This window comes from Geospiza fortis, unplaced genomic scaffold (assembly GCF_000277835.1).
Source record: "Geospiza fortis unplaced genomic scaffold, GeoFor_1.0 scaffold40, whole genome shotgun sequence".
NCBI classification, from domain to species: domain Eukaryota; kingdom Metazoa; phylum Chordata; class Aves; order Passeriformes; family Thraupidae; genus Geospiza; species Geospiza fortis.
This window is the reverse complement of record NW_005054297.1, coordinates 12,804,364-12,824,808: the sequence shown is the minus strand read 5'-3', so window position 1 is coordinate 12,824,808 and position 20,445 is coordinate 12,804,364. Positions and strand designations below refer to the sequence as shown.

The following is a 20,445-nucleotide window of genomic DNA, read 5'->3' as shown; positions in this document are numbered from 1 at the left end:
GAGCCACAATGAAGCCTTTTTGTTGAAGAGGTGACCTCACTATTTTAAACAAGTCAGGTGACAACAAGAAGCATACTTTTAAAGACTTTTTAGTCTGGATAAGTAAGTCACAATTTAAATACCAAATCACGACTTTAAGCTATTAACAAGCTACTAGATTTGAAGTTATGACATAAAAACAACTATTATTTCAAATGTGAGTTTTCCAAGTTAATGCATATACGCACTAAAAGAAAAGAAATTGTTTACATAATCTGAATGCCTGCTGTTCTTACACCTACAAACAGGTGAAAAGGCAAAGCCCATGACACATTTGAAGTCTATCTTATTTTCAGACAGATATGCATACTGAACTATAGCACATGAGATTGCAATCATTGTGGGGAACTAGAATTTTGAAACAAGATTCATCTTAGCTCTCAGATCACTGAAGGAATTTTGAAACTGCCACTTCCCTGTAGTTCATTGGTGTTTTAGGGTCTGGTTTCAGAAAGGAAATCTGGCTAATACTTAGAAAATATACAATTTGCTTCTAAGTAATTTACATGTCCAAGACATTTTTTGTTAGCTTACAAACAACTGCTTTGAAGTAAATGTGATGTGCATTTAAAAGTTAATACTATTACCAAGAAATATTAACTTAAAACTAAGATTTTTTTAAAAATAGCTTTTAGAAATCCCAATCCAATTTAGATAAGCATACATTAAGTCATCCCAAAAACTAAGTCCACAACCTAATGACAATAACCCAGATAATTATGTCAGAAAATGAGCACCAATCTTTAAGAATAAGGCCTGGGCCAGATGATTTAGGGTTAAAATAATCTCAGAACTATAAAAAACCTTGACATGGGTTTGGCAACACTTCTTAATCTGACTTTCAAATGAGTTCTAGACACAGAATCTCAAATTTACAGCACCTATACAGTTCTATAAATTGTGCAACAAAATTAATAGGTCTTGACAACTTCTTACTGGAAAACAGAAGTTCCACAAGTTTAGGCACATTGAAATCAAACAATTTTCAAAAGTAACTCTATGGATTTATGTGAGTGTCTCCAAGTAAGATGTTTCAGAAGTGTCAAGTTCCATACAAAACAGAAACAGGAGACCACACTGTACTACATTCATGAGGGCCAAAATAGCTCCTTGCATGTGTATTTGTCCTCATTTGAGTCAAATCAAACACACATTTCAACTGAATATGCCTGGAACTTATGCAAACATTTGGGCTTCATCTCTTCCTACAAGGAGACATAAAACAGAGCAGAAGCATAAGAAATAGTGGAAATAATATCTGAAGATCAGGAGGCAACCTGGCATTATCAACCTTTACTTGTGGTTCCCATTTTGTATTTGCTTCTGGTTTGAAAGGTTTTACAACTATTGCCAAAAAATTGCACTCTTTACTGGGATTTTGTGCCCCAACTCATTCAACAGGCACATTTACACTTTTGAAACAGCTTAATTCAAGCAAGAGTGTGCAGGCAATAGGATACCGGCTTTGATGAACAGTTTTGTACTGACACTGATGGTAACATGCTCAAGTACCTTCCAACAGAGGTTATGAGAGCACCAAGGCTAATTTCTTACACTTTATGACAGAAGTGCTAGGCAACAGGTAAGACAAATTCCAAACACCTCAAGTACATCAACACTTACTGATTAGTGACAGAAGGGGACTACCTCAATGCTTCACAACAGATCTTGGTGATCAAGAGTAAACAAAGATTATAGAACACATTTTCATACAGGAAATCAGTATGTAGCTGTTCAGTTTAGAGCACCTGGGACACATAGGAAAAAATTCCAAGTCTCCATCACAAGATGGGAGAGGACATCAGTTCTAAATTATGGACATTAAAATCTCTGTCTTCAACAATCGGTCACAACCTCTTTTTCGGAGGCTTTTCATTTACATAATGAGCTAATTTCAAGTATCAAATCACTAACCACACTGAAGGAAAGTATTTCAGAGAAGCCTTTTGTGCCCAGGGTAAGAGTTCAAGCCTGAAACAAAGTGACCTGATGCTGTACAGAGGAGGGTGCATAATCCCCTAAGTGAGCTCCAATCCCAAGCAATGCAGTTCCATGCATGTCTTCTCATTGCTCTAGGCTAAAAGTGTGCTAGATTTGTAAATGGGTGCCACAAATCTCCAGGAGCTGACAGCTCTCTCCACTTTGCTAAATGCTCAAGGTAACATCAGCAAATACAGTCATCACCTCAGGATAGTGAAAAAGCTTCGAGTCAGATGGTAGGATAGACATGGTCAGTTTTAAAGAATAGCTCTGCTGAGTGAGTGATCAGGGCTTGAAGACAGTGCAAAAGGAGGTAAGAACCCTTGCAAAACATCTAGTCACAAAGGTCAAATGCTGACAAATCAAGAATGACAGGAAGCTGGTACCAGGTACCTCAGAAGACTGCCTGAAAAAATGGTGACACTTCATGGAACAAAACACAGATATGAACTCAAAAATAGATAGTACTCAGACACTGACTGAAAATCTGTACAAGAAATAGAAATAACCTGCATCAGAACCAGTCAAGAAAAAAGCTGATTGCTTGGAGCACAGCATTTAAACTTGGACACAGGCATCACAACAGCCAGAAGAGGTCTTGCTTCTGCTCTATTTTCACTAATGCTCTTTCAAGACTCAAAACACTGTAAGAACATGGATATTCTGTGGCCCATCAGGCTGAGTCCCAGGAGTGAGATAAATTTTTCATTAAGTCTTCTAAACTAAGAGACAGTAAAATTACAGATACTGTTGATACCTGTTCAAGTCCTTCATAATTTGATAAACTAAAAGCACAAACACCTATTTTGAAAAAAAAATAAGAAACCCAGGCACTTGTTTCCTAAAACTCATTTAGCCTTCTAAAACATCATTTTCAGTTATGTTAGAGAGACTTGCTTAATAAAGTGTGTTTAAACTGTTTCAATCTATTTTTACTCCATCCCTATTAAATACCTGTCTGGTGATCGTCTTGACCAACGTCCTCTGTCAGATTCTGCAAGAAACAGGAATGACACAGTTAAACAAGACAGTGATCTTCATTGTTCTGTACTATTTTTAATTTTACCTGATATTAATATTCATCCTAATTACTTAAGGATCATCTACCTAAGATTGCAGATTTTGTGTTTTCAGCTCCTATTTACTTAAAAAGTTACACTTGCAAATTTATCTAAAAAGTAAATTGAATTTGATAAATATTTTTGAGGTTTTTTTCAATCAAAAACATATCAAATTATTTCAAGAGTGGAAATAACTGCCCATCAGGTGGGGAACTGGCATTATTTTACTGAATAATTCCACCAATGAATGCAGCATTAGAAAGACTGAATTTACCACTTAGCACAGAAATGGCTTTGCTTAAAGATAAACATAGGTGTTCTAAAGGAAACTGATTAAAAACCAACTGAAACCTTGGAAACAAGTTTACCCCTTCTTCAGGCAAGGTCTTTTGCACTAACTTTGCAGTGTACACACAGAAACTGTATCACCATTTCCAGCTATGGTTGCAATAAAACAAATGTAAATACACAGCACATAAGCAGGAAGAGTCTTCACTAAAACCTTGTTTCACTTTTTGCATGGGTGTAAGAGGACAGCTTGCTCATTCAATATGTTTTCCAGAAGAACTGCAAGAAACTGGGTAACTATGATGATTACCATCATTTATTGTATCCAAGAAAGCTTCTTGTATGAGGCAACACGTAAATCCAATATTCAAACTCCACTGACCTGTGGAGTATAATCTTTCACCTTTTCCTAATACTGCTTATCTCTTCACCAATTCAAACCCAACAGCCTTTCATACAACAAGGCAGTTATAATTTTTAGAAGTGTAATCACTTAATGATTTCAATCATTAAATATTCTGGACCAAAGCCCTAGCTATTCTGCTAAGAGAAAATGGCAAGTCATTACCAGCCTATTGAGGGTGTGGTAAATCTTGTGAATATTTGCCAGTGTTGATAGATGAGAATTCAGTTGAAAATCTAGAGGGGAGGGAAAAAAAAGGGTTTTAAATTTCTGGTTTCCAAATGCAACAGTCATGATCTTCCTACATTCTGGCTATTTAATAAAATCATCACAGAACTATAAACTAAAAGTAATCTTAACTTTTTCAGTACCGACATTTTCAACACTTGAGTAGAACAACTGAAATCTGCAAAAAGATATCCTATGTATGTATATTTCTTAAGGCATGGATGACCCTCAGCAGAACAGAAGTATAGCTAACTACAGCTGAATTAAAAAAAAATCACAACTTTTTTTTCCCCCTGATATTAGGAATCATTATAACTTCCATGTTACCCCATCCTTCTGTTTCATCTATTCCAAAACAAAATTAAGTAGCATGTAACATTCTAAAATAATTAATGAAAATCCTAGTTCTTAAGAAAATCTGATTTTATTAATACACATATACTTGCCTTCATACTAACTTCCTTGCAAAAATAAGTGACTAGAATACACTAGCACAGTTCAAACATGGCTTTTTAATAACAAACCAAAGGTTACAATACAGCAGGTGTTAAGACAAGAGTCAGAAAAACTGATAATGAAATATTCTGACACTTCTTGGAAGAAGCCATAGCATAGATGTTAATTTTGCTTCCACACTCCAAATATAAAACACTTGAGTTTGCTTCAGTTGCTAAAGAGTGAGAAACTAATTTTTCCCTATTCTTTTGAATTCCCTATTTTTGCTAGGAATGTGGCAAGAACAAAACTGGAAAGTAAGTAATTCACAAAAGAACAGCTGAGATCCAGCTAGACAGTAGGCAAACCAAAAAGAATCTCAGAAACTGAACACAAACCAGCCGAGAGGGCTTAAAGACAGCCAACTACTACAGAGTATCTCCATTTAAACTAAAAATAAATTAGCTACCCCACTAGAACTCATGTGCCAAAACACTCTAGAGAAACGTACTGTATGATAAGCAAAGTATTCCAAGCAAACTTCCTCTATATGTGAAAAGCTTCTGTATGTGCCTAGCATCACTACCCAGCTAATGCACTAAAGCATTTCTAATATGAGACATCTAATTTGGCTTTGCCCAGCAGCTGATGCAAGACGCAAGTAAGGTCAAAAAAATAATTCCCTTATTTCCATCCAGAGCATTTCAAAGGAATGCTCTCAAGATACACTTAAGATGACCCAGATAAACAAGAGTCAGCATTAAACATCCGACTGCCAAGTCAGTGAAGCACACTGCAAAGAAGTTAACAAGTGGAACTGAAAAACTGCCTGCTCTAAGTGAACGTTACACACATCTCTGTGGAATTCTCTTATCACAGTGAATTAAAAAAAAAATAAATCAAAAGATACTTTCAGGAATGATACATTTCATTCATTATGTTAGCCAGAGTATAATTTAATTTATTGCTACCTATTTCTTAACATGTTGTCTCCAATCCACCACAGCAATACAATTGCTCTAAGTCAGAAGCACCAGAGATGCAATTTCCAAATTTAGCTAACCTTATATATACAAAGTCAAAGATAATCCAGATCTTCTTACCAAGCTACAATAGGAAGCTCTTGAACCTCGAACAGGGTGCTAGAGTTTTTCCTGCATTAAGAGCTCAATAAAGTTCCATTTATGCTAGTCAAACAATACTATGCAGAACCATTCTGCAAGAAAAAAATAAACCTGAGTTTCTTAGTCAATCCTCAATTCAATATAAAGCAATGAGAAAAAACAAAAGGAGAGGGGGGCAAACAGGAATGAGGACAACAGGGAACATAAAAGCCATCCTGAGGAGGGCAAGATTAAATTTGATTTGTTAACTGGCAGATCAGATTAAACTTTCTGGAATACAAATTTTACAGTTTCCCTTTCTGCTTAGCCTAAAATCTACAAAGAACATGAGTGGTTAGAGAAAGCAGTTATATCTGGAAGTAAGAAGCTGAGAACACTGAGCAAATATTTATTTATCCTAATCTAATATTAACTTCAGATAGCACTCTTAAATGGTCGAAAAAATGCTCTAACATTAGGATTATATATACAGGTATCACCTTTGAAACAAAACATTCCTAGGCACTTTAAAACACATAGCTCATGCCAGTATGTTTTACACATCCGCTGGAAATATCTGCAACATTTTAAGCTGCTCCTTCAGAAATAGGATCCATAATTATGATGGATTTAGCAGGGTTATACAAATATATTTTCCAGTCCTAATACAAGAGATATCACACTATCCACCAGTTGAATATCGAGGACCAGAGTCCAAAGTTTTCTTGCTTTCACACGGGAAGCTTGCACAGTGTAGGGATATTACCTAAAACTGAAAACAGGTTTCTTTTACAGTAATAAAAGCAAATGCAAGGAGCACCCATTAAATTAGGGAAATTAAATTACAGTTCAGGTTATTCTCTGAACTGGACAGTGAGTTAGTGTTTGTTTTATATTTCAAGAATGATATACAAAGTATCCTATGCCACTGCAAAAAAGCCTATTTTGGAAAAAATTTTGGTTTTTTTAAGAAACAAAACCCAAAAACTAACACCTCCCATGCTCATGTACATTATCTGGGAAATTAGCAAAAATAGCACTGATCAACAGTGGTCAAGATGGCAAGCAACTGGACAATTGGTTGCAATTGTATTCTATAGGAACACATTCTCTCCTGTCCACTTCCCAAACTTTCCACATATGCTTATGCAGCCTCCAAAGTTGCTCCTGCTGATCCCTTTGGTCAGCCCACTACACTTGGAATCTTATCCACAGAATAAACAAACCCTGCCATCCCAGTGCTCTGAAAGAGATCACCAAGGAGCTGCAACAGCAGCTCAGTTAGAGGAAGAAACAGGAAAGGTCTTCCAAAGTGGGAGCCCAGCAGTCCCTTGTGGCAGCAGCAATGTGTTCCACTAATCCACCTGTCCCTCCCAGTGCCACCACAAGAGGAGCAATACATCACAGGAAGCTGCATGCTCCACAGCTGCTCAGATGAGCCTGACACGAATAATGCCACCACATGTGAAGCTATTTTTTACCCCAAGACAAGAGTTTCGAAGCACATGAATTGGTCTGATTTATTTTTTTTCCTACAGAAACTGCATCCAGCTCTGGGGTCCTCAGCACAGGAAAGACATGGACCTGTTGGAAAAAGATCACAAAGGACAACTGGAGGAACACCTCTCCCACGAAGAAAGGCTGAGAGCTAGGCTTGTTCAGTGGGGAGAACAGAAGACTCCAGGGAGATCTCATAGCACTTTAAGTGCACTTACAGTACTTTAAAGGGACTTTCAAGAAAGCTGGAGAGGGACTTTCCAGAAGAGCACGTAGTGACAGGACAAGGAGGAATGGCTGCAAACTGACAGTGGGTTTAGATTAGATATTAGTAAGAAATTCTTTACTGTGAGGGTGGTGAGACCTTAGCACAGGCTGTCCAAAGAAGCTGTGGATGCCCCAAGCCTGAAGCGTGAGGCTGGAGGGGGCTCTGAGCAACCTGGTCCTGGTAGAAGGTACTGGTGCCCATGGCAGGGGGATTGGACCTAGATTATCTTTCAGGTCCCTTCCAGTTCCAGCCATTCTAAGATTCTGACATACCACACAGTTCATTGACCTCGAATCAGAAAAAGGAAATCTGCTTGCTTTGTAAATAGTGAAAGATGATATGTGGAAAGTTTGCTATGACTTTAAGGGGTGTATGTCAAACAAACATACGTATTCTGTTCATTAAATTATTTTTCATGCAGAAAGTAGCTGATCTTCAGTGAGGTCTGAAGCAATGAAAATTCCAAATGGCATTAAATACTTTGCAGTAATTCAGAATATAATGGCTAAAAAAAAAATCTGAGTAAAATAATTGCAAATCCAGAACCCAGAAAAGAAAGAAATGACAGAGCCAACCTAGTTTAATGGAATTTACACATTGTCTGCACTCTGTAATTATCACAATGTTAAGGGTTAAAGGCTGGGTTAGACAATTAGTCACAATCATATACGATTTAAAATTAAAAAGAAAACAGTTTAAAAATAATTTTTAGAATATTATAGGTTAAGGTTTAAACTATGGACCTGAGAATTATGGAGAGGTAAAAGAAACAAGATCTAGCTGGGCTTGCTTCCATAACAAACTAGAGAAAAAACATTCTACGCCTTCTCATTAATATACACATGAAATACAATACAGAAAACAAAAAACTCCATGTAACTTAAACATAAGCAAAGTCTAAAGGTAAACTGGACTCAAATACTCTACTTTCCTATCTGAAATGAAAAAACGAAAAAACTTCAAGGGTCAAATCCCGATTTTTTATTTTTTTATCAGAAGGAGCAATGTGTTGCCAAACTACTTAAATGAACATCTGAATACCCCAAGAAAACAAAAACAAACAAGAAAAACCAAAACCAAAACAAAACAAAAAACCACAAAAAAAGTACCTGCCTAAACAAAACCTTTAACTTAGATCCTGCTGTGGAAATTTAAAGCTTGGACACAGCTACAAGGTGCAGTAAAATCTATTAAAAACCTAGTAAGAAATTAACAATAGTAGTAAATAATATCAGCTGACTCCAAGTTTCCTTTAAAAGCTGCTACTTTTTTAAGCAAATAGAAAACCTATACAAAATCTCACTTTAACAGTAAGTCTAAAATAGTTATAGTTATCCCTAATAGATATGCTATATATACAATATTAAAACTTAAATATAGAAATAGCAGTAGTAATAACAGAGTAGTAATTCTTATTACTACTAAGATACAGCTGTAAACTTCTAAGAACAAAATTTAATAGAAAACACACATCAGGCAAACTCATACCTAAAAATTCAAATAGCATGCTTAGGCTTTTATCCAATTGTTTTCCTTGCTTTCAAGTAACAGAGAAAGAAAAAAAAACTTGTAGTAGTACTGGCAATTATAGTTCAAAGTTCTGTTGTCTTAGTTAGCTTTAAATAAACTTTACTTACTCAAAAAAGAATCTTCTACAAAATGTACCATTTTATATTCTGTAGTCTACTTGTCTACTTACAGAATTATCCTAACAGCAACACAATTTATATTGATGAATGATGAATTGATTAATGAACGTAGAAGTTCAGATCTGAAACCTACACTTGGTGAAAGCCCTCAACACTCATGTCCAGGAAGCAAAATTTTTGTATTCATTACTAAATACAGAAGGCAAAAGAAAAATGTACATCAGTCTTATTTACACAAAAACTTAACAACACACCTGAAGACTGAGAATCCCAAACTGCAGTACACAGCAGACAGGAGCTGACTCTGCATTCCTGTCAAAGACAGGGTTAAAAATCTATTTCCAGTGTGTCTGTAGCTGTATCCCTGCAGGCAGTGACAGCCTATACCAGGGCCAACCTGCAGAAGAATCCTTTCTCCCAGTGCATCATGGGACAACAAGCCTTGGGTCAAGGGAGGCAGAGAACAGGCTTGAAGAGCAGGGTCTCCCTTGATTTGGTGTGGTCAAATAAAGGGCATGATTCAGAAGTAAGGAAAACAGAAGTGAATTCCAGCTTGGAAAGCAAAGACAGGCAATTAGATGGGATGATCCAACCTATCTTGAGGAGCATCAGGACCTAGCCATTAAAGCTGAAGACATGATACTGCAGAATGTTTCTCCTGCCTGCCTGCACCCAGAACTGCACCAAGCTCAGAGCTACTGCTGACACCAGCAGTATCCAAAACCCACAGTTGCAAATTTGTGTACATTTTGCAAACATAACAGCCTAAAATGTTCTGAAGCAAAACACAGTCTGACTTAAGCTAGTAAATAAAAAACCCTACAGAAAACCCAAACCCAAGCAACAAAATATGGTAGGAGTTACTACACGTACTCTAAAATAATTTAAAAGTAAACATTCACATTCAACATACTCCCTGAAAAATGAACAGAAAATATTCTCTTTGTGAGAATGCCAGTCTGTCTTTTACTGTTGCTTGTAGAAACACTGGCTCTGAACAAGGAAGGCTGTATCTCATACCAGCATCATCAATGGGAAACAATCTCATTAGCCTAATGAGGGCAAAAGTGGACAAGATTTAACAGAGCTGATATGATCTGCAGACACTAGAATTGCTCTTTCCTGGATGATGGTGGACAAATGTAGACTGTGTAATGACAGACAGGTCATCTCTGAATTTCACCATGAAGGAAAAGAAAGGTTCAGTTCAGATTCTCACCTGACTTTTTAACACTGCGGCTCTCTGTGTTCCCTTCTGAAATCTCTCTTAATGCATTCTGATATTATTTAGATTAAAAATGTCATTCACATTTGGATACAGCTAAACCTTTAGTGTCTCCTGTCAGTGTTCTATTTTCACAAATGTGGCTCTATTGACTAGGTGAAAATAAAGCTTTCTTATATTATTAGGATTGTTGGCAAAATGACCCTCTACAGTTACTGGAAATGTTTCTCTCTCTCTCTCTCTCTTTGAAGTATGAGAGATACATGAATATGAAAGATTCTGAATAGTTGAAGTCCACAGTATATAGATAGTAATTCTTCTCTCTCTTGGACTATACCAGATATTTTAATCCAGGGAAGAGCTATTTTGTCCCACACATGACTTGTGGGCAGGCAAAGATATAGGGAGTGACAGATGTCGAGTGAGATGCAATAGTCCTGAGACAGTGTTTGCTTGGAAACCTTCCAGATCTGGTCTTACTTTTTTGCAGCCTGAGATCACCAGATCTGAAGCCAGAGCTAAACAGAGCTCCCATCTCTCACAGCCAGCAGGTACAAGTTGTCCTTTTCTGCCACGACAGTGACTGAGAGCCAGACTGCCCTTTAGACTCCCACAGCTGGGGAACAAGGCACAAACACATGATGCCTCCATGGCAAGGACCCTGATGGAGGACAGGAGTCACTAGCCCTGGCCTTCTCCACCTCCCTGCAGGAAGCACACTGGTGAGGGAAAGGGAGGTGGGGAAGGAATTGGACAAGAAAACTTGCTTCAAGTGTTCTATATTTGAAAGATTTTGCTGGAAACCTGAGTGAGTCTATAAGGAAAGAGATTAAGGGCAGGCTTGAAAAGCCTGGTCACAGAGCACATTATCTATTATATAGCTGTACATTCACTCACATTCTGCCAGCGCTGTAGAATGGCTTACCTTCTCCCATTACCCATCCCTGCACATGTTAAAACTAGGGAATCAAAGACACAGATCAAAACTCTTTAGGTGGTGATTCCTATTTCAGTTTTCACAAAAAGATACATCTCACAGGCCTCTTCACAGTATATTCCTATACGAGGTATTTGCCATGATCTTTCCTGGAATGGGGACAGATCCTAAGCACACCTCCTTGAAGTCAGAGAGACAAGAATTTATCATTTCCTAATAACAAAGTTGATTTCTCTGCTTTTCTTCAAGAATATACTTTCTGAAGTATTTCAGGACCCAGCACAGATTAAATTATTCTGAAAATGATAGAATGTAATAAAGGATTATACTATCTCAGTGATGCAACTTCACAGCCGTCACTTCTTTTCAGATTCTTTAGGATTTTTCAGAAACCACAAAATGTCTGCATTTTAAAATAGTTTTCTGAAAAGAGTAAAGAAAACATCAGTGACCTTAAAGCTTCATATAAATCTTTCCTTACTGTATGATCATGGCAGAATGATGAGAAGCAGCTTCATTTTTGCCCAAGTAATTAAATATTATTCCAGCCATTCTGACCTCAACATAATGATAAAGGACTGCAGCCAGGAAGAGAGCTTTTGTGGGAGCCAATCAGAGACTCTTTGCTTGCTTTGAGGATATATAAGTGCTCAGTTCACAGAAACATGCTAACTAGTTGGGGTTTTTCACAGCAGCATTTTGTTGCAGAGAATTTTTGCACATAATGTAGAACCCATGTGGCACTTAGACCTGCTAATGTGCCTATTCTGGCCAGACTAGACCACTACTGCAAGATCCTCATGAAGACATTTTTTATTAATGTTCCCTGAGGAAAGTGGATAGGGAAATTTTTTGTAGAAGCATATAAATATTTGGGTTGGACAAAATGTCCAATTCCCATGCCACTTTCAGGGGGGGACACCTTCCACTAGATCAGATTGCTCAAAGCCCCATCCAGCTTGACCTTGAACAGTTCTAGGGATGGGACACCTGCATTTTCTCCAGGAAACATGTTCCAGTGTTTCACCACCCTCACAGGAAGGAATTTTTTTCATAATTTCTAACCTAAATCTACCATCTTTCCCTTTGAAGCCTCTCCTCCTGTCCTGTCACTACATGGCTTTGTCAAAAGTCACTTTCCAGTTCTCTTGTAGCCCACTTCTGGTACAGGAAGGTGCTCCAAGGTCTCTTTGGAGCCTTTCTTCAGGATGAAAAACCCAAATTCTTTCAAGGACAGGTCTTCTTTGGAGAGGGGCTCCATTCATTTGATCATCTTTGTGACTTTCCCCTGGGCTCTTTCCAACAGGTCCATGTTCATCCATACAGGCCTACTGGTAATTTTGTCTGAATTCCTCATGATGTGTCACTCCTGAGCTTGAAGGAAGTGTTCCTTGACATTATCCAGCCTTCTTGGACCCCCACTGTAATGCTCCCTTGCCCCTGCTTTCAATGTCTCCTCATCCAACCCCAGGTGGAACTCCATGCACTACAGCAGGCCACTGACATAGAGCATGACACTCCCTCCTGGTTTTCCCTGCCTGTTTTTCCTAAAGAGCCTGTATCCTTCCATTCCAGCACTAGCCATCCCATCACATCTCCATGCTGCCAATAGGATCACAGCCCTGCAGGCATGGAGGCCTGACTCCATCTCTGACTCCTTTTGCTTATTCCCCCTGCCATATGTGTTTGCACAGGGGCATTTAACTGAATGACAGTGAAGCTGATTTGCTGGCTGAAGTGGCTGGAATTCCTTTATGCTGCACCTCAGGTGCTCTCCTGAGTTGCAATCCCTCTCCAGCCTCTGGGCATTTCTCACTGGCCCTAGCATCAAACTGGTAGGAGTGGTGTGAAGTTCCCTTCCTCCAGCAGTTTTAAAGCTCTGTTGTTTGACAGCATCAGCCTCCTCTATTGTTCCTTCACAGATATATATTTCTCTCACAGCTGGAGTTTTGGAGTTCAAAACTAAAGTAATAGTAGGAGAAACTGATGTTAATCTCCATAGGCCCCATTAGCTCAACAACTTGCTTATTCTCTAATGTGTGATAGCAGGGTGCAAGAGAGGTTGTTATAGTGTTAGCCTGGCTTCCTGTGTGTCTTTTCGTCTCTGCAGCTCTGCAGAAATGCCAGCGTAACACAAAAGTAATTGTTGTGCTGTGATAATCAGGATTGCTGCCTTTTGTCAGCTCATTAGGAAGGCAAATATATCTCATTTACAAAGGAACTTTTTGACTGATGATTTAAATACAGGATAGAAAGCCAGTTACCTAAAAACATGTTTTTATCTCGGTAGTGTTTGGGGGTTTTAATACATCTTCTTTTCTTTTTTTTTAATTTTTGTGAAAACTTTGATTAATCATACTGTGCCTCAGTTTCCTTTCAGGTACAAGGAAGTTAATATATTGGAAACTTTTGATTGACAAATTTAATGTTTGTCAGGTACTTTGACGTGTATAGATAAAAGGGTCTCTTGAAGTGCAAATTACAGAGGTAAGCATGGCTGAGGTGAAGGTGCCCTATCCCCGTTTTAGTATCAGCATCTGCCAGTATTTTCACTGATTTTTTGTGAAAGCCTGTCTGGTAGCACTGTCTGTGGTGTTTTTGTGAGGGTCCCCAGGATGAGGTGAGAGATGAGAATTTGACTCCATGTTCTCAGAAGGCTGATTTATTATTTTATGATTTATATTATATTATATTATATTATATTATATTATATTATATTATATTATATTATATTATATTATATTATATTATATTATATTATATTATATTATATTATATTATATTATATTATATTATATTATATTATATTATATTATATTATATTATATTATATTATATTATATTATATTATATTATATTATATTATATTATATTATATTATATTATATTATATTATATTATATTATATTATATTATATTATATTATATTATATTATATTATATTATATTATATTATATTATATTATATTATATTATATTATATTATATTATATTATATTATATTATATTATATTATATTATATTATATTATATTATATTATATTATATTATATTATATTATATTATATTATATTATATTATATTATATTATATTATATTATATAGGCACTTTAAAACACATAGCTCATGCCAGTATGTTTTACACATCCGCTGGAAATATCTGCAACATTTTAAGCTGCTCCTTCAGAAATAGGATCCATAATTATGATGGATTTAGCAGGGTTATACAAATATATTTTCCAGTCCTAATACAAGAGATATCACACTATCCACCAGTTGAATATCGAGGACCAGAGTCCAAAGTTTTCTTGCTTTCACACGGGAAGCTTGCACAGTGTAGGGATATTACCTAAAACTGAAAACAGGTTTCTTTTACAGTAATAAAAGCAAATGCAAGGAGCACCCATTAAATTAGGGAAATTAAATTACAGTTCAGGTTATTCTCTGAACTGGACAGTGAGTTAGTGTTTGTTTTATATTTCAAGAATGATATACAAAGTATCCTATGCCACTGCAAAAAAGCCTATTTTGGAAAAAATTTTGGTTTTTTTAAGAAACAAAACCCAAAAACTAACACCTCCCATGCTCATGTACATTATCTGGGAAATTAGCAAAAATAGCACTGATCAACAGTGGTCAAGATGGCAAGCAACTGGACAATTGGTTGCAATTGTATTCTATGGGAACACATTCTCTCCTGTCCACTTCCCAAACTTTCCACATATGCTTATGCAGCCTCCAAAGTTGCTCCTGCTGATCCCTTTGGTCAGCCCACTACACTTGGAATCTTATCCACAGAATAAACAAACCCTGCCATCCCAGTGCTCTGAAAGAGATCACCAAGGAGCTGCAACAGCAGCTCAGTTAGAGGAAGAAACAGGAAAGGTCTTCCAAAGTGGGAGCCCAGCAGTCCCTTGTGGCAGCAGCAATGTATTCCACTAATCCACCTGTCCCTCCCAGTGCCACCACAAGAGGAGCAATACATCACAGGAAGCTGCATGCTCCACAGCTGCTCAGATGAGCCTGACACGAATAATGCCACCACATGTGAAGCTATTTTTTACCCCAAGACAAGAGTTTCGAAGCACATGAATTGGTCTGATTTATTTTTTTTCCTACAGAAACTGCATCCAGCTCTGGGGTCCTCAGCACAGGAAAGACATGGACCTGTTGGAAAAAGATCACCAAGGACAACTGGAGGAACACCTCTCCCACGAAGAAAGGCTGAGAGCTAGGCTTGTTCAGTGGGGAGAACAGAAGACTCCAGGGAGATCTCATAGCACTTTAAGTGCACTTACAGTACTTTAAAGGGACTTTCAAGAAAGCTGGAGAGGGACTTTCCAGAAGAGCACGTAGTGACAGGACAAGGAGGAATGGCTGCAAACTGACAGTGGGTTTAGATTAGATATTAGTAAGAAATTCTTTACTGTGAGGGTGGTGAGACCTTAGCACAGGCTGTCCAAAGAAGCTGTGGATGCCCCAAGCCTGAAGCGTGAGGCTGGAGGGGGCTCTGAGCAACCTGGTCCTGGTAGAAGGTACTGGTGCCCATGGCAGGGGGATTGGACCTAGATTATCTTTCAGGTCCCTTCCAGTTCCAGCCATTCTAAGATTCTGACATACCACACAGTTCATTGACCTCGAATCAGAAAAAGGAAATCTGCTTGCTTTGTAAATAGTGAAAGATGATATGTGGAAAGTTTGCTATGACTTTAAGGGGTGTATGTCAAACAAACATACGTATTCTGTTCATTAAATTATTTTTCATGCAGAAAGTAGCTGATCTTCAGTGAGGTCTGAAGCAATGAAAATTCCAAATGGCATTAAATACTTTGCAGTAATTCAGAATATAATGGCTAAAAAAAAAATCTGAGTAAAATAATTGCAAATCCAGAACCCAGAAAAGAAAGAAATGACAGAGCCAACCTAGTTTAATGGAATTTACACATTGTCTGCACTCTGTAATTATCACAATGTTAAGGGTTAAAGGCTGGGTTAGACAATTAGTCACAATCATATACGATTTAAAATTAAAAAGAAAACAGTTTAAAAATAATTTTTAGAATATTATAGGTTAAGGTTTAAACTATGGACCTGAGAATTATGGAGAGGTAAAAGAAACAAGATCTAGCTGGGCTTGCTTCCATAACAAACTAGAGAAAAAACATTCTACGCCTTCTCATTAATATACACATGAAATACAATACAGAAAACAAAAAACTCCATGTAACTTAAACATAAGCAAAGTCTAAAGGTAAACTGGACTCAAATACTCTACTTTCCTATCTGAAATGAAAAAACGAAAAAACTTCAAGGGTCAAATCCCGATTTTTTATTTTTTTATCAGAAGGAGCAATGTGTTGCCAAACTACTTAAATGAACATCTGAATACCCCAAGAAAACAAAAACAAACAAGAAAAACCAAAACCAAAACAAAACAAAAAACCACAAAAAAAGTACCTGCCTAAACAAAACCTTTAACTTAGATCCTGCTGTGGAAATTTAAAGCTTGGACACAGCTACAAGGTGCAGTAAAATCTATTAAAAACCTAGTAAGAAATTAACAATAGTAGTAAATAATATCAGCTGACTCCAAGTTTCCTTTAAAAGCTGCTACTTTTTTAAGCAAATAGAAAACCTATACAAAATCTCACTTTAACAGTAAGTCTAAAATAGTTATAGTTATCCCTAATAGATATGCTATATATACAATATTAAAACTTAAATATAGAAATAGCAGTAGTAATAACAGAGTAGTAATTCTTATTACTACTAAGATACAGCTGTAAACTTCTAAGAACAAAATTTAATAGAAAACACACATCAGGCAAACTCATACCTAAAAATTCAAATAGCATGCTTAGGCTTTTATCCAATTGTTTTCCTTGCTTTCAAGTAACAGAGAAAGAAAAAAAAACTTGTAGTAGTACTGGCAATTATAGTTCAAAGTTCTGTTGTCTTAGTTAGCTTTAAATAAACTTTACTTACTCAAAAAAGAATCTTCTACAAAATGTACCATTTTATATTCTGTAGTCTACTTGTCTACTTACAGAATTATCCTAACAGCAACACAATTTATATTGATGAATGATGAATTGATTAATGAACGTAGAAGTTCAGATCTGAAACCTACACTTGGTGAAAGCCCTCAACACTCATGTCCAGGAAGCAAAATTTTTGTATTCATTACTAAATACAGAAGGCAAAAGAAAAATGTACATCAGTCTTATTTACACAAAAACTTAACAACACACCTGAAGACTGAGAATCCCAAACTGCAGTACACAGCAGACAGGAGCTGACTCTGCATTCCTGTCAAAGACAGGGTTAAAAATCTATTTCCAGTGTGTCTGTAGCTGTATCCCTGCAGGCAGTGACAGCCTATACCAGGGCCAACCTGCAGAAGAATCCTTTCTCCCAGTGCATCATGGGACAACAAGCCTTGGGTCAAGGGAGGCAGAGAACAGGCTTGAAGAGCAGGGTCTCCCTTGATTTGGTGTGGTCAAATAAAGGGCATGATTCAGAAGTAAGGAAAACAGAAGTGAATTCCAGCTTGGAAAGCAAAGACAGGCAATTAGATGGGATGATCCAACCTATCTTGAGGAGCATCAGGACCTAGCCATTAAAGCTGAAGACATGATACTGCAGAATGTTTCTCCTGCCTGCCTGCACCCAGAACTGCACCAAGCTCAGAGCTACTGCTGACACCAGCAGTATCCAAAACCCACAGTTGCAAATTTGTGTACATTTTGCAAACATAACAGCCTAAAATGTTCTGAAGCAAAACACAGTCTGACTTAAGCTAGTAAATAAAAAACCCTACAGAAAACCCAAACCCAAGCAACAAAATATGGTAGGAGTTACTACACGTACTCTAAAATAATTTAAAAGTAAACATTCACATTCAACTCTTTACATTTGGCATTACCACTCAGAATAACTACTGCAACAAAATATTTTAAGATCACTGCATGCTACATAGATAGGAAAAAACATAATTCTTTTTTGCCCCCATAGAAACAAATCTTTATTCTACCTAGGTGGTTTTGGAGGCTAATCTGAAGGCTTGTTTACAAAAAGATCTATAGCAGTTTGAAGTTAATAATTTTAGAACAATTTAAGCAGGGCAAAATTTGTGTAACTGCTACTTTAGTTTGAATACATTTCCATTGAACTCAAATGGAACAAATAAGAGCTAGGCTAATTCTCCTATACTAACATATAGGATAAAATACTCTGCCCAACCGGCTCATGGCAGGATTTGGGTTTGCTTGGGAGGAGGTGATTTTGGTGGGGTGTTTTGTGCTATATAGCAAAGACCTAACACTAAGTGTGTTTCTGGTGCAAAACATCTGCTTCCATTGCTGGAAAATGTCCATCCAGTCTAACACTTATTCCACCATCAGATTAATTCAAACAAGTGTCAGTGAGCTGGTTTTGCATCATTGGCTGCCATGACCTGAGAGCTGTTTGCAAGCATTACTCTTAACTTCATGCCAGGTGTCACCTGGCACCCTACAAAGGGCATAAAGCTAATACAAACTTTGTATCTTGTGCTCTAGCTAATTCAGCAGAAATGCAACCCTGTCAAGCACCTGCTAAGAGGGTATCCAGCACCGTGCACACCTGGTATACGGCTCAGGATGGAGCTGCAACAGCCTAGGAACAGCTATGCCAGTCAAAAGCATCACTGTCCCAGCTGCTTGCTTCTTCCTCCCTGCCAACATTTCCTGACCCCACAGCTCTGCCAGCAGCACTGGCCATGGCCACATTCCCTAACCCACTTCAGGCAAGAAATCAACCAGTCAGTTTAGACAACTTAAGTAAGTGGCAAGGGCTAACCCAGGTACATTTGACTGAGTGGATTAGAGAGTGATCCTACAACAGAGCAAGGGAAGCAGCTAATGAGCAGTAATGAGCAGCAGACCCAGTCCCACGGTCTATGCAGTGACACATCTGCATCAAGTGTGCCACAGCAGTCAGTTCCCCAGGACGAGCTAAAGCCTGGCAGCTCTAACTCTATATAAATATATATAACCATCTATATACACACAATTTGATATGTATATACACACACACCCCACTGAATGAACTAGTAGCTGTTTCCATCTCTTTATGAGCCAAAAGTAAAAATTCTGTCTAACATCAGACCATGACTCTAAATAAAACAATTTAATTGGACAGTACAACAAAAATGCTGGCACATATAAATTAAGAGTTCTGCTTCAAGCCCCTCTTAAGTAGTCTTATTTCCTGTAGAAGAAATAACCACACTATTAAATGCTCTAATATTTAAACTGGATACAAGAGATGAACACTTTCACAGGATGTACTGTACTTCCTAATGCTATGCTTTTTGGCAAGCACCAAGACAGACAAATTAAGCGAGTTATCTTCTTCTACTTGAAAACTCAAACAAAACTAGGAACTAATGCTTTGAAAAAGCCCAAAGTCTTTGCTTTCAATACCTGCAAAGAAAGTGTGGGAGGAGGGGAATTAAAGAAAACACGGGATTAATAATTCACTAAGAGCGCAAAAAGTACTCAGACAAAAATAAATTCAAATGAAGTGCTGCAATTACACAAATAAAGCTCACCCTGATACAAGAGAATGAAGAGAAGCAGTAAAAAAAAAACTTTAGCTGCCTAATTCAACCTATTACATGGTCTTATACAGAGAAGGCTTTTCCAATTATAGCTACAGGAGCTACAAGAAACTTTTAAGCAAACATCTTCAACAGAAAAAAGCAAAGTTGATTTCCTCATATAAAGGTATGTATTCAGAAAGTAAAACTGAGATTGAGCAAAAGCATATTAATGGAGTTTATATCATAAAACCAGATAAAGATCTAAGAAAGATCAAAAAGGTGTCTCAAAATAAACCTTCAGTCAAGACTCTACCATAAGCCAGGTTCTGTATGTGCAAAACTATGCTATGAACACTTCTTACTTCAAGCATTTAGATCAATGGAAAAAACCCAACCACTATGAAGCTACAGATAATGAAATTAGTTAATGTAGGAAAAAAAAATCTATTTAAAATAACACATAAACAAACAAAAAAAAAAATCTGGAGGTGTAAGATCTGATCACTCTGCAGCACACTTTTAATTAAAAGACAGTAACAGCTGAAGGCTGAGGAAGACTACTCTTACTGTTTTCTGAAGTAAAATTGAAATTTAAAAATTTTTAAAATTAATATGTCGCTTAATCATCCTACATGAGGAAGCTCTGGAATATTTGTAACTGTAACTCACATGTGTATATAATGAGGACGTGCATTTTTTTGACAGGGCACATCACAAAAGACACTGAACAGAAGGCATTTTCTAGAAT

The 20,445-nt window shown here is 37.2% G+C and overlaps 1 protein-coding gene across 4 annotated transcripts in view; it reads right to left on the bottom strand.

The window, feature by feature from the left end:
* DCUN1D4 (defective in cullin neddylation 1 domain containing 4) overlaps window positions 1-20,445 on the bottom strand; it is a 48,917-nt gene that overhangs the window by 27,903 nt on the left and 569 nt on the right. For 2 of the 4 annotated variants that reach the window (XM_031061722.1, XM_031061686.1), the window contains 2 exons: window positions 3,937-4,007; window positions 2,974-3,013 (listed from right to left, as the gene is read on the bottom strand). Coding sequence is in view for 2 of the 4 variants with exons in the window: in XM_014311786.2 (XP_014167261.2) it covers window positions 2,974-3,013; window positions 3,937-4,065 (169 nt within the window). In the remaining 2 variants the exon portion in view is untranslated. Of the gene's footprint in view, window positions 1-2,973; window positions 3,014-3,936; window positions 4,157-20,445 lie in introns of those variants that run through there. The other 2 variants (XM_014311786.2, XM_031061642.1) reach the window with 2 other exon arrangements.